We start from the raw sequence: 13,345 nt of genomic DNA, 5'->3' as shown, positions 1-13,345 counted from the left end.
AACTTCAAGCCTAATTGTGCCCCTCTAGGGTTGCAAGAATAGGTTTTTCTCACCTGAAATGTTTTAACCAAAAATGCCAAATATGTATGAAATATGGGCTCTTTCACCCTTGCGAAAGGCTGGAAGAAAGAGTGAAATAGAAACACTGGGAAACAATATTTTGGAGTATGCACAAAATGCACATTTCTCCAATTAAGGTGTATGAGGCGGTGCTGTTTTGAGATAATGTTAAGAAAGGAGGAGAGTTATAGATTTCTGTAGATTAGTGATAGGCTTCACCATTGCAACCCAGTTGGATCATGGATTGGACAGGTGGACTCTAAAGATTTCAAGCCTGCTTTGTGCGATATTTGGCTTTGTTTTACCCTCCCTACTCTAGATCCCCCATATTAAAACTACAATGTACTGTAGATCAGATATGAAAGGTGAGAAAAGGATCGGCAATCTTGTGATACCACAAATCAACACGGCTTTTATTATTGATTTTTCCCTCCAAGTAGGGCATTACACATTTCAGAGTTGGCTCTGTGGAAAGGATATTCATGCCCAGACATCGTACCCTGTCTCCCTTTGCGAACATGAGTATTATAGTTTGCAGATGATTCAGAGATGAAGAACTTTTCCCTGCAAGGAGGAAAAAAGCGAAAGATACATGAAATTAATCTCATATAATATGTAGCATCTACTATGTTTCTTCTGGGAACTATCCAATGCATGTAAAATTAATGCCATCTGTGCTAGTAAGGATTTGCTCTCAGTTTATATTCTAGTGCAGGGCTCTTCAGACTTGGCCCTTTTATGACTTGTGGTCTTCAACAGGCACACTGGCTGAGGAATTCTGGGAGTTAATCACAAGTCATAAAAGGGCCAAGTTTGAAGACCCCTGCCCTATACCATTCCCACCAACACTGACAGGGCAATTCACTAAAAGCAAACCCCATTCCTCTCTAGCACTGATGGTGTTACCTAATTTGGGTAATGAAATGTCTGCAAGAAAACAACCAAGCTCAGAGAACACCAAGGACTCCTCATTAGCCATTTGGCTTAACATTTTATATCTTTTTTTTGATACTGTATACTTGAAATTTACATCGTGGTGTAAGTTTCTAATAAAAACAGATATTCTAGTGTCTGAACTGAATCTGTTTTGAAGTTTGATCTGCGGTGATCCTTACATGTGCTAGACACTGCTTAATTCTTTGGCAAGTGGGATAAACATTGCATGCTTCAGCTGATCTATAACTACAAGTCGCATATGCCGCAATGCTCACAGTGGAAACATCATGATTACTTAGAAGATCACTTTTAAAGCAAAATAAAGTAGTGTTCATAGCAGTGTCTTAAGATTATTTAAGTTTTGGACTCCATAGTCTCTTGGCTTAAAATTTATATCTAGTTTACCTGTAAGAAACTGGTTGTTCTGCAAGCTGCAGACACATGGGCATGGGACCCAATGTAAGTGTTGCAAGAATGTCAACATTTGTGCCCAGTTCTATGTCTGACTGACTTTTGAGAGTGGCTTGAAAGAAGGAAGTATCCAATTCTGCTTGGAAATCAACAGTCAGTGCACTTCTGTATTGGGAGAAAAAAACAGGTCAGTACTTACACCAGTGGGACACTTTTCTTTTTTTTGAAGTTTGCTTTCTACTCTACAGAAATATAAGAAGATTCCTATTGGATCAGAATAAATATCAATCTGGTATGTCCCATACTGGGGCAACATGGTGGCTCAATGGTTAAGACGTTGACCTTGTCAGCTGGAAAGTTGGCAGCCCAAGTTTGAGACCTGAGCACCATGGGACAGGGTGAGATCCCATTGTCACCCAAGCTCCTGCTTACTTAGCAGTTCAAAACCATAGAAATGCAAGTAGATAAATAAGTACCACTTCAGTGGGAAAGTAACAGTGCTCCATGATGTCATCCTGGGCACACAACCGCAGAGATGTCTTCAGACAGTGCTGGCTCAATGGCCTTGAAGTGGAAATGAGCAACACCCCCTATAGTCAGCAATCTGCAGGGACTCCTTTTACTTTTTATTTCCCATAATGGCCAATTGGAGATCACCAAGCAGAACACGAGGGTATCAGTCTTCTCTTATTGTTACCCAGCAACTGATATTCAGAGAAATGACGTCTCTGATCTAGCCAGTCCCATAAGGCCATCTTCCATAATATTTACTATTGTAACAAGATATAAATTATATAGATTGGATTGATTTGAATATAAAGCTGGAGAAGAAGCAATTAAAAAAACTATGGGCCTCATAGCTGGCTACCTTGTTACAATGGTAAATTTTCCTTGGCGTGACATTAAATACTCTATACATTTCCCCATCTGTTGGACAAAGGCTCCCAAATTCCCATAAAAACATGGTGCTTCAGCAGGAATTCTCAGAGTACGGGTCTAGGTCATTTGAAGGATACCATATTGGCAAAAACGTCCATGATAAATAATAAGGATATCTCAGCAGAAAAAGGGTGGCCAGTCATTTGAGTGGGTTTATTTATTTATTTATGAGACTTATATACCGCTTTAAGTGCAAGCACTCTCTAAGCGGTGTACACCAGTAAGCAATATATATTTACATTGCCCCCAACAATCTGGGTCCTCATTTTACCTACCTCGGAAGGATGGAAGGCTGAGTCAACCTTGAGCCGGTGAGATTTGAACCGCTGACCTGCTGAACACAGTCAGCTAAAGTGGCCTGCAGTACTGCACTCTAACTGCTGCGCCACCTCGGCTCTTTTGCTATCAATGACTATGTAATAAGTATAACCAGAGAACAGAATATCCCTCCTATAGGTTTTCATGAGTTGATATAAAGGCTTGGTTTCATGAACTTTGTCAAATAACCTTCATGAATTTTTCCAAATAAACTATTTCAACTCCTCCCCTCGGGACATCGTTACATAGCATTGCATGCTAAAACAACTAGATACAGAAACAACACAATTTTTTTCCTCATGTCATCACTACTGAACACTTTATTCCCACAGTACGGTCTTATGTCTAAGTATATTTACCCATATAGGACAGCTATATTGCTTTTATCCTTCTCATCTGTTCTACTACCTTCTCTATTGATATCACTATTATGATTATTATCTTTGTTATGATTTTTACTACTTCGTTTTTTTTGCATGTACTCTGAGAGCTTCTGCAATGGAAACTAATTCCTTGTGTGTCCAATCACGGTTGGCCAAATAAAGTTATTCTATTCTATTCTACTCTACTCTACCCTACCCTACCCTACTCTATTCTCATGGTTTAGAGGGGAAATTGGTTCCTATTCACATACCTTGTTTTAATACTTGTATCAAATTCCTGCTCCCATATATTCATGTTGACATCAGCTGAAATATCTAAGCCAAGTCCAACTTGTAGAGTAATCACAGCTTGCAACCCAGATTGAAGTGGAACTGCCTGGAGCAATAACATTCTGTTACTGGATTGTTCAAGTGTTGTCTTGGATATAGTGCAATCACTAAAGATATACAGCCATTCTAAAATAAATCTACTTTCAATGGGTCTTACTTCCAAGTACAGATATAAAAATGTCCAAAGTGGGCGATTCTTAATGACGTAAAAATTTTAGAATTGTCATAAATATCTTATAGAACTAATACCTGTTGATGATCCACCAACAGCAGGTTCCCTTTGACCACGTTCATAGGCTTTCCTGAGCTCATAAACATTTTTGACATTAGATCTGAATATCCATCAAAGAAAGTCACTGGCCGCAGTGGGACATCAAGCAAAATGGCAGACATGCCAGCTTTAAAGTCCAACTGTTCCTCAGCTGCATCTTCACCCAACAATCCTTCAAGCCCTTTTGCTTCAACAACCACCTGTAGCGTGCACAGAAGAATAAAGTGTGATGCACAGTTTTTTTCTATTTATGTTTTGGTATGCTTTTAAAGGCTGGGTAATCTCTTCCAAATTTCTACCAGGTAAACCCATTAAAGACCATTTAGGTCTTCTGCTGATGCCCGCTAGCTTCTCCCCCCCCCCAGAAGTGACACTACTGGTGACAAGCATATGAAAGGCTTTGGTAGAAAGCAAGGATATCTTGCTTCAAACAGCTATCTGGGATCTCCAAACCTGTAGACTTGTGGACTTTAAGACTTGTGGACTTCAATTCACAGAATTCCCTGTGGCTGGCTGAGGAATTCTGGAACTTGAAGTCCACAAGTCTTAAAGTTGACAAGTTTGGAGAACCCTGGTCTAGACTTATTGGATTTCAGCTCCCATCATCTAGGACTACTCATCATGGTGGGTAGTTCATAAAAACAGAAGCCCAAAATATTTGGAAGGCTCCAAAAAAAAGAAGGTAGATCCAAGAAAAGTGTCAGATCAGGAGTATAAACATTGCCACTAAATTATGACATTTAATATGATAAAAAGGCACATTTTTCCAATCTACTTCTAGAATATCATCCTCAATATGCCACTCGGACCAATGTAAATTGGCTTAAAAAAAATCTTCATCACTGTTCCATAGCTAGTGAAGCACTTTAAAATGCAATTGATAAAAATAGTAACATAATTTTAAAACTGATTGGATGAGATCTAGGCAATCAATTGTCTACCCGGTTCCTAGTTAGTATGGACAATCATTCAGTAGATCATTCTGAGAAATCTTGAAATGACTTTATGGATAGAAATATATCCTGTAGAAATTTAATGGGACACTTAAGTAGCTATCAGAAGGTGAAAGGTTGCTAGCAGAAGTCTTCAGAATTGCCTTGAACAGCAGAAGAGACTTTGATCAATTACATAAACCATCAGACCTGAGCTGCTTGGAACTGGTGGCCATGACTTTCAATATCGAAATTAGTGGTGCTCTTTTGAAGTAAACCAAAATCTGAAAACAAGAGTTCCACGCCAAAAGTAGAAGATGCATCTTCAGTGGCTAAAGGGGAAAAGGAGACAGAATTCAATATGAAGGCTGGTGTGAGGCCTTATGCAGCAAATAACATCATTTTTTCAAAAGCTTTTCTAAAGAGAGAACCACATAGGATGTATATACTGTAGTCAGTGGTGGGATTCAAATATCTGAACGAACGGTTCTCTGAGTGGATGCAGGCCTGGGCTGACATCCATGCACTTCTGCGGGCCGTTCTAGGCCTGGGAGGCCTCCTCCATTTATAGATTTATGTATCTTTTAGAAGTTCTGTCTCTCTAGAGTGGATGAACGATTGACAGGAGCAATGAAATTTGACAAAAAGGCTTTAGGGGTGTGTGCAGCCCATGGCAGAGCGCTTTACTAGAGTATTGAAATCCTACAGTTGAGTGATGAATGCAGACATGTGAATCCATCTCAAGTACAATATAAAAATCTCTCACTGTGGAAGTGATTTTGCATAAAAGTACTATATAGGATTTCTGAACAGTGAAATCTTGTGGAGGGGGCTGCTTTTGTTGACATGCAGAGAGAGAGAGAGAGAGAGAGAGGGGATGATGAAGACAGATAGATAAATAGACAGACAGACAGATAGATAAGGATCTAAGCACGGTGAGGCTTGATTAATACTTGGGAAGGAAAGTATCAGAAAATTCCAGGTTTAGGTTAGATTGGGTTGCAAAAAAAATAATTGGAAGAAAATAATAGCAAGATAAAATTTTATTTAATTGCTAAGAAAATTACCCAGACATGTTCCATGAAATCATCAATACTGTAGTTGACTTCAGTTTAAAATAAGTCCTTACTTTAGTTCAGCTTCTTCTTGAAATGTTATTGTGCATATATTTGGACTTAGTGGTTTAGTTAGAGCATTTTTGACAACATTGATACAGCAGGCCTCCATAGATATTTTTGAATATCAAGAGGATTTTCTGTCAGTTTTTTTGAGAGACATGATTAATTAATACCACATTATTCACCTGCTAATAATCCTGAGAAAGAGATGGAACTGCCAACTTTGGGTGAGAAGTAGTGGTAATTATTTATCCTTGGATCCTTCAAGACATCTTTGATCACCTGCCTGGATCAAAAGGAGAGGTGGAGAAAAACAGAAGGAAGCGATGGATGAATTGTAGCAGACAATGTCAAAAAAGACCAGCTGCACTTATTAATATTTTGCCAAAACGTTCTGTGCTCTAAATCCTGATCTCTTTATAAAAGAAAATTATGTTTGGCTATATCAGTGATGGCGAACCTTTTAGAGACCGAGTGCCCAAACTGCAACCCAAAACCCACTTATGTATCGTCAGGTGCCAGGTGGGTGTGGCCCATTGGGTGGGTGTGGCCCATTGGGTGGGTGTGGCTGTGGTGGTAACGGCAGACTGGGTGGGACTAAAAAGTTCAATCAATCAATTCCAACTTTCTGAGATCTTTTTTTTTCCTGCAAGAAGTTGAAATTGATTAATTGAACACACACAGTGTGTTTTTGCACACAGTGTTTTTTGCACACAGTGGTGGAGGCCTAAAGTAAAAGGTTTTATAAAACCCAGTTGAAGGCCTAGGACTGGGGGATGGCGCGTGTGCCCACAGAGAGGGCTCTGAGTGCCACCTGTGGCACCGTGCCATAGGTTCGCCACCACAGGGCTGTATCATTCTCATTGTACTAGACACTACAGCATATCGTAAGAGCCGAGGTGGCGCAGCAGTTAGAGTGCAGTACTGCAGGCCACTTTAGCTGACTGTGTTCAGCAGGTCAGCGGTTCAAATCTCACCGGCTCAAGGTTGACTCAGCCCTCCATCCTTCCAAGGTAGGTAAAATGAGGACCCAGATTGTTGGGGGCAATGTAAATATATATATACATTGCTTACTGATGTACACCGCATAGAGAGTGCTCGCACTTAAAGCGGTATATAAGTCTCATAAATAAATAAATAAATAAATATGTTTACAAGTTTGAAGACCCCTGGCTTAGAGTCTCAAATTCTAAGGAAATGCAGCTATGGGAATAGCAAATATTTCTACCATCTCAAAGAATGGTTGTCAGCAGTGATGTAGAAATATGCCATTGGACTAGTTGATCAAAGATATAGCCTAACATAAAGTTGATTCATATGAGATTTTTTTCTCTAGGCAGCAGAATTATCCATGAGACGTTTTATTGGGTTTAATGTAACAGATTGAAGGAAAGGGTGAAAAGAAATAATACTGGATGTCATGGAGAGGTAATATTAGATATAATTTTATGTAATGACATTCAATATAGTTTACCTGGTTGGATGATTATGAGAAGATATAATGCCTACAATTTTGGACAATATAAATCTTTGCATTTCTGGTGGAAGGTGTCTGCTGGCCAACAGGATATTGATGAAGTCCATGTGTGAGGGATTATTATCCAAGAGGACCTCCGCAGCTGCCAATCTTGAAAATTTTTTATACTTTCTCTGAACTTGATGGAAAATGCGTCTCATTGCCATTTTAACCTGGTGCCAGAAAACAGATACAAACCATAAAATTTTTAGTGCAGTGACAATAATTTGATTTGAATGGCAACTTTTCTGCCATTCAAATGAGCTTAAATCTTGACATTCTATATTTCAAGATATTGTTAAATTCTAGTTTCTACTAGATTTATGCAGCATGGTAAAGGATAATCAGAGCATTATTTATTAGATATTTTAAAATCCCCTTTTTTTGGTTTGATTCAATCAAAGCATGTATATATTTAATCATCCCACCTCCTATTTTCCCTACATCAACAGTCCTATGACTGAGTGGCATGGTGTAGATGCTTGTTCTCAAACTTGGAAGGTTGAGAGTTTGATCTAAATAGTGGCATATGTTTCTCTCTCAGGGGGCAAAGAGAAAATATCTGCTGCGAACTTCATGTAGGTATCAGGAAGGGATTCCAGCCAGTAAATGCTCAGCTCCATCCAGTTGCCCTGACCCCATTCCAAATCAAGAGATTACAGCAGGGGTGTCAAACTGGCGGCCCATGGGCCGGATGCGTCATGCCAAAACTGCGCCCATCCCGGCCATGGCAATGGGGAAAAAGTTGCGATACGTCGCAACACGTCACGTGACGTTGCAAGTTTGACACCCCTGGATTACAGGGTCGTAAAAAGAAAAACAAAGAGTCCTATGACTGGTTCAGATGCACAATGAAGGCCATGTATTATCCAATTCTAGCAAAGCTATTTTCTGAAGTTCTACAGCAGGGGTCTTCAAACGTGGCCCTTTTATGACTTGTGGACTTCAACTCCCAGAATTCCTCAGCTAGGCATGCTGGCTGAGAGTTGAAGTTCACAAGTCATAAAAGGGCCAAGTTTGAAGACCCCTAATCTATTGTAACCTATCTTTAGATTCAACCAGTAGGAGAAACAGTCAGAAGTCCAATCAAAAAGAATTTGCCATAGATGGAAGGTACTGTGGAAATGATGGAATTAATTTCTGATGCAAATCAAATGATCCAATTACTATATATAGGTCCTGGACTTCCTGGCAGAGAATAGCAGCAATGTTTCATTAAAACACTGGTTTTAAAGATTAATTCTTAGCAAGGTTCATTTTAGCAATAGGATATCCCATACCGTGCTTGTGATGTGCTTTGTACTGTATCTCTTTAGAGCTATCACTGCTGCAGCTGAGATGGTGGATGAGCCTTCCTCTGCATAATACAGGAAGGTGGGGATGGATTCTGGGAGCCGAGCGCTTTTCAGAGACCACAGGTGCATCATCTTCCCCCAGTCCGTCTTGGAGCCATGAAGTTTTTTCAAGATGGTTTCCTTTGCAAAGCTGACATCCTAATTTATTTAAGAGATGGAAAGAACGAATCAAAAGGAACCGTTGTGACACCAGTTAAAACTCAAATTGGCAGTCCAGAGTGGAAAGGAGAATATCAACTCACCTCCAGGTCACATTGATCCATCTGACACAATTTGCCCACAAGACTGCCAATGATTATGTTTCCTGTTTCCCAAGTGACTTTATTTAGGTTTTTCTTGTTTAGTCTGTCCTATAAGAAAGAGAGAGAAGGGACAGGACAATGGATGTCTCTTCATTCAAGGGTTTATTAAAGAGGATTGTCATCTTGAATGGAAGCGAACAACTGAAGAATTTGAGGGTTGTTGTTTTTTTTTTGCATTCATCATTTGACTGGGATGATGGTACTTGCTGTATCAAAAGTCTCCAATCTGGAGGCCCTCCAGTAGTACGAACCTCAATTTTCAGAAGGAGAGGTGGTCATTTGGAAGATGCCCAAGTTGGCAACAGCGTGCTAATCTTGACTTGATTCCCAATTGCTAAGTACAGTTGAACCAGATTAGTACTTGGTTCGTAGACCACTAGTGCAGGGATCTTCAAACTTGGCCCTTTTATGACTTGTGGACCTCAACTCCCAGAATTCCTCAGCCAGGCATGCTGGCTGAGGAATTCTGGGAGTTGAAGTCCACAAGTCATAAAAGGGCCAGGTTTGAAGACCCCTGCACTAGAACATTCAAAGGCCTTAAGGAATACTGAGAAGTTAAAGAAACATCCCAGAATATAGCAAGGCAAATCTGACTTTCTGCTAAGAAAACTACATGGATGTATCAATGGAGTTGCCAAGAGCTCAAAGGAGTCTTTATCTTTATAGTTCAGAAAAACGATTTTATGGCAACAAGCACGCATAAATAACGTAGGCTCAACCTGGCAGGAGATCTCAGGTGGACCACACAGCAACTATTCTATTCAACAGTTTTATACAGCAGGGGCCCCCAATCCCTGGGTCACACAGTTGGAGGTGAGTGGCGGAGGAGTAAACCCTACTGTAAACTGCACATGCGTGGGATCTAGGTTGCGTGCTCCTCCTCAAACACACACAGAAACACCAATCCGTGGAAAAATTGTCTTTCATAAAACCAGTCCCTGGGGTAACAAAGTTTGGGGGCCACTGTTATATAGTATATGATTTGGATGAAAATGTGGAAAAGTTGAATATGCCATGGAGCTTGAAAATGTACCTAGTACTATAAGAACAGAATGAAAATTTGTAATGAATTTGGCAAACTGAAAACACTGGGAGAAAACCAACATCATGAAATTCAAGAAGTGTATCTTTGGATTATAATACAGATCTATGCTAGACACCATATTTCAGATCAGTGGTCCCCAACCTTTTGGGCACCAGGGACCGGTTCTGTAGAAAACAATTTTTCTATAGACCAGTGTGTGTGTGTGTGTGTGTGTGTGTGTGTGTGTGTGTGTGTGTGTGTGTGATTTTGCACATTACCTAGATCCTGTGCACGTGCAGCTGAAACTTCACTCACTTATGTAACTTAGTTCATAATGGAACTAGTTCCTAGTTTCTGCAGCCCACAGGTTGGGGAACCCTGTTTCAGACTGAACACTGACATAATGGAGGATATCCAGAGCATGATCAAGATGGCGTGAGATATAAAAATATCTGATGAGTTAGATGTGTTTGGGTTGGAGAATGTTAACAAAAGGACAGCAAATAATCTTCTATTATATGAAACTGAATGGTAAAAGATGGAGAAGATTTGTTTTTTTGAGTGGACCAACTGGAACCAATTGCTAAACATTATTATGCTGAAGATTTTAGTAGACCATTAGGGGAAGAACCTAATCATAATCTATTTCAGTGGAATACATTCTCTTCAGAGATGGGGAACTCTCCTGTCATAGGAAATGTTTAAATGGAGCTGGATAGCTGCTTATCAGAGCTACTATAATATAATTTGTGCAGTGAAGTTTTTACTTGTTTTATTAATCTCATTAAGCTCTATGACATGGAATTATTTTCCTTCAGTGCAGACAGCTCAAATATTTATCAAAAGGTCACCCAGCATTGAATACAAAGCATGGATGTATATATGAGACAACCATAGAAAAATCATTGAGGTACTCTATTTTTGTCAAATTCAGGTATTGAGCAAATTCAATGTATTCCATTCTTCTACGGCAGGGGTCCCCAACCCCCGGGCTGCAGCCCACTACCAGGCTGTGGCCTATTTGGAACTGGGACATGTGAGCTGCGGGCTGGTGTGTGTGCATACATGCACGCAGCTCAACTTGCGCAAATCAAGCTGTGTGCACATGCCTGTGTGTGCTGGCCCGCCACCCATGCAAGTTGAGGTGTGTGTGTTGCACACTGGCCCGCTGTTTCATGACCCGGTTCTCCTCCCTGGGTGGCCAGGCCAGGCCACCAAGCTGCAAAGGGTGGGGATCGCTGTCCTACCATGCTACTTAATATCAGTGTTGCTGTGTAACTTGGGCATCTCACAGCCACATCAGAAGTTTTACCTAGCTCTAGTCATCCATCCATCCATTTGCATTCATTCATTTAACAGTAAAAAGAGATAAAAGCAACATTGAAACATCAAGATATGGACAGAGCAGTACAGAGAAGAGCAGAAGTGACTTGGACTTACGAGCACCAGACTGAAAAGTTCCTTGGAAGGACGAGGAGACAAAGCTGCAGCATAGAGAAAGTTTTCCAAGAAGGACATTTGCTTTATGTGCTTCAAATCCAGAAATTCACCCACTGCTACTAAGGAAGGTGTTGAATGGGCAGCTACTGCAGCTTCAATGTAGAAGGGTCTAAAAATAGGATAAGGCATTTTTTTTAAAAAAAATTGTGGAGATAGCCAGGGGTAGAAGGGACACACAGAATTATTAAGTTTAGGGTTTACCATCAAAGTCTCATTGCACGCACATGAAAAGTGGGGGGGGACTTTGATTACATGCTTGTGGGGTTGGCTTTTTTTTATACTTCCCTGCAAATACCCTGTATAAGTACAACGCCATACACTCATTTCCTAAACTAATTAATTAGCCTTTGCTTTAAATTACTGTAAAAAGCAATGGCAGTACGTTGGATGTAACCTCAGGAAAGAAAAACTAATAACATGGCATTGGCAAAGTTATCACCAGTCAATTGCAAAAGACAGGATACTTGGAGCTGCTTACATCCTGCAAAGATACCCGGAACTCCATCAAACAAGAACATCTCCTTATCCCAGGTCCTTGGGAAGGACCCGATAGGTGGATAAAAATGCTAAATCCAGCCTAAATATCTGGCCGACTGTGCAACAAACCTTAATAGGAGTAATAATTTTCCTTTACTTACAACATGCTCTCTGGAGCTTTCTTCAGTAGTACAAGGATATCTTTCTTCTTGGCACTACGCAGCATCTGCACAACTTTGGAAAAATGCCAAGTAGTTGATGCTTTAGAGTGGTCCAGTTTGATCTTCTTTTTGGCAAATGTTTTCAAGTAGGATTTGAGCTAAAAGAACAAGAACAATTTGCAGCGCCCTCTAGCTAATCAAATATCCTTGGCACTATAAAACTAAGATATTTACACCCTTATCAACAATACAGTACAAGTAGTCCTCGACTTACGTTGATAATTAACCCCAGAATTTATATTGCTAAATGAGAAATTTGTTAAGTGTCCCATTTTATGACTTTTCCTGCCACATTTGTTAAGTGAATCACTGCAGGTGTTAAATTAGTAATCTTGGTTGTTAAGTGAATCTGGATTCCCCATTGACTTTGCTTGTCAAAAGGTCGCAAAACATGACCCTGGGACACTGCAACCATGGTAACTATGAACCAGTTGTTAAGCATCTGAATGTAAATCACACGACCACAGGGATGCTGCAATTGGATTGGATCTCCATTATATTTATAGTGTATTGTACTCTATTTAAACCCCATTCCAACTTCGGTCGGGCTGCTGGAACGTGCTACATCCCACCAGCTGCTGCTTAAACTGTAAGTTTTGGGAGAATCCACCAGGAAAGTAGCAAGGCCCTGATTGGATCTCCATTATATTTATAGTGTATTGTACTCTATTTAAACCCCATTCCAACTTCGGTCGGGCTGCTGGAACGTGCTATTATATAATTAGATAACTAAAAATCACAAACAGTAGCAGTACATTCAGGGCAAGTGTGTCTGACATCCCCTGTATCTAAGATGTCCGGCTTAGTTCAGTGCAACACCTGCTTTGCAGCTGTTTTTCGCAGTACCCTTTTCAAACTTGGAAACTGTCCTATCTGTAAACAAATCACTAGCCTACAAGGACAGATCATTTACCTAGGGTCTGTAATCCGTGCTCTTCGGGCAGAAATTAGGTGTCCAGTTCAGCCCCTCTACTCTAGTAAGCCTCCCTGCTATCAGCCCCCTTTACCACAAAGATCCTGCAGGAAAAGGGCAGTGTGGACAACCGTGGGATCTGGCAGGGTGAGAGCTGTGAACCATAAACACAAAGCTTTCACTGTGTCCCTGCACAACAGCTACAGTGCCCTTGCTGACCTTAACAGGGACATTAAGGAGACTGGTAAAGGTATTTGTGAAGATAACTCAAATAAGCAGGGGATTGTGATCCGAGATGAAGAACTAGATTTTGACAGGGAGAAGTGTGAATCAGGTATT

The 13,345-nt window shown here is 40.4% G+C and overlaps 1 protein-coding gene across 1 annotated transcript in view; it reads right to left on the bottom strand.

Moving 5' to 3' along the window:
- Positions 1-452: 452 nt before the first annotated feature.
- Positions 453-13,345, bottom strand: part of LOC120310110 (microsomal triglyceride transfer protein large subunit-like) — a 30,375-nt gene continuing 17,482 nt past the window's right edge. Inside the window, exons 8-18 of the mRNA XM_039348152.1 lie at positions 12,034-12,191; positions 11,336-11,504; positions 8,812-8,919; positions 8,495-8,707; positions 7,173-7,387; positions 5,884-5,984; positions 4,791-4,912; positions 3,627-3,848; positions 3,299-3,423; positions 1,402-1,572; positions 453-624 (exon numbers count right to left, since the gene is read on the bottom strand). Of these exons, the coding sequence (XP_039204086.1) occupies positions 477-624; positions 1,402-1,572; positions 3,299-3,423; positions 3,627-3,848; positions 4,791-4,912; positions 5,884-5,984; positions 7,173-7,387; positions 8,495-8,707; positions 8,812-8,919; positions 11,336-11,504; positions 12,034-12,191 (1,752 nt within the window). The 3' untranslated portion in view covers positions 453-476. The remainder of the gene's footprint in view (positions 625-1,401; positions 1,573-3,298; positions 3,424-3,626; positions 3,849-4,790; positions 4,913-5,883; positions 5,985-7,172; positions 7,388-8,494; positions 8,708-8,811; positions 8,920-11,335; positions 11,505-12,033; positions 12,192-13,345) is intronic.

Source organism: Crotalus tigris, unplaced genomic scaffold (assembly GCF_016545835.1).
Source record: "Crotalus tigris isolate CLP2741 ecotype Arizona unplaced genomic scaffold, ASM1654583v1 scf7180000018124.1459596, whole genome shotgun sequence".
Lineage (NCBI taxonomy): Eukaryota > Metazoa > Chordata > Lepidosauria > Squamata > Viperidae > Crotalus > Crotalus tigris.
This window is presented reverse-complemented; position numbering and strand designations above follow the sequence as displayed.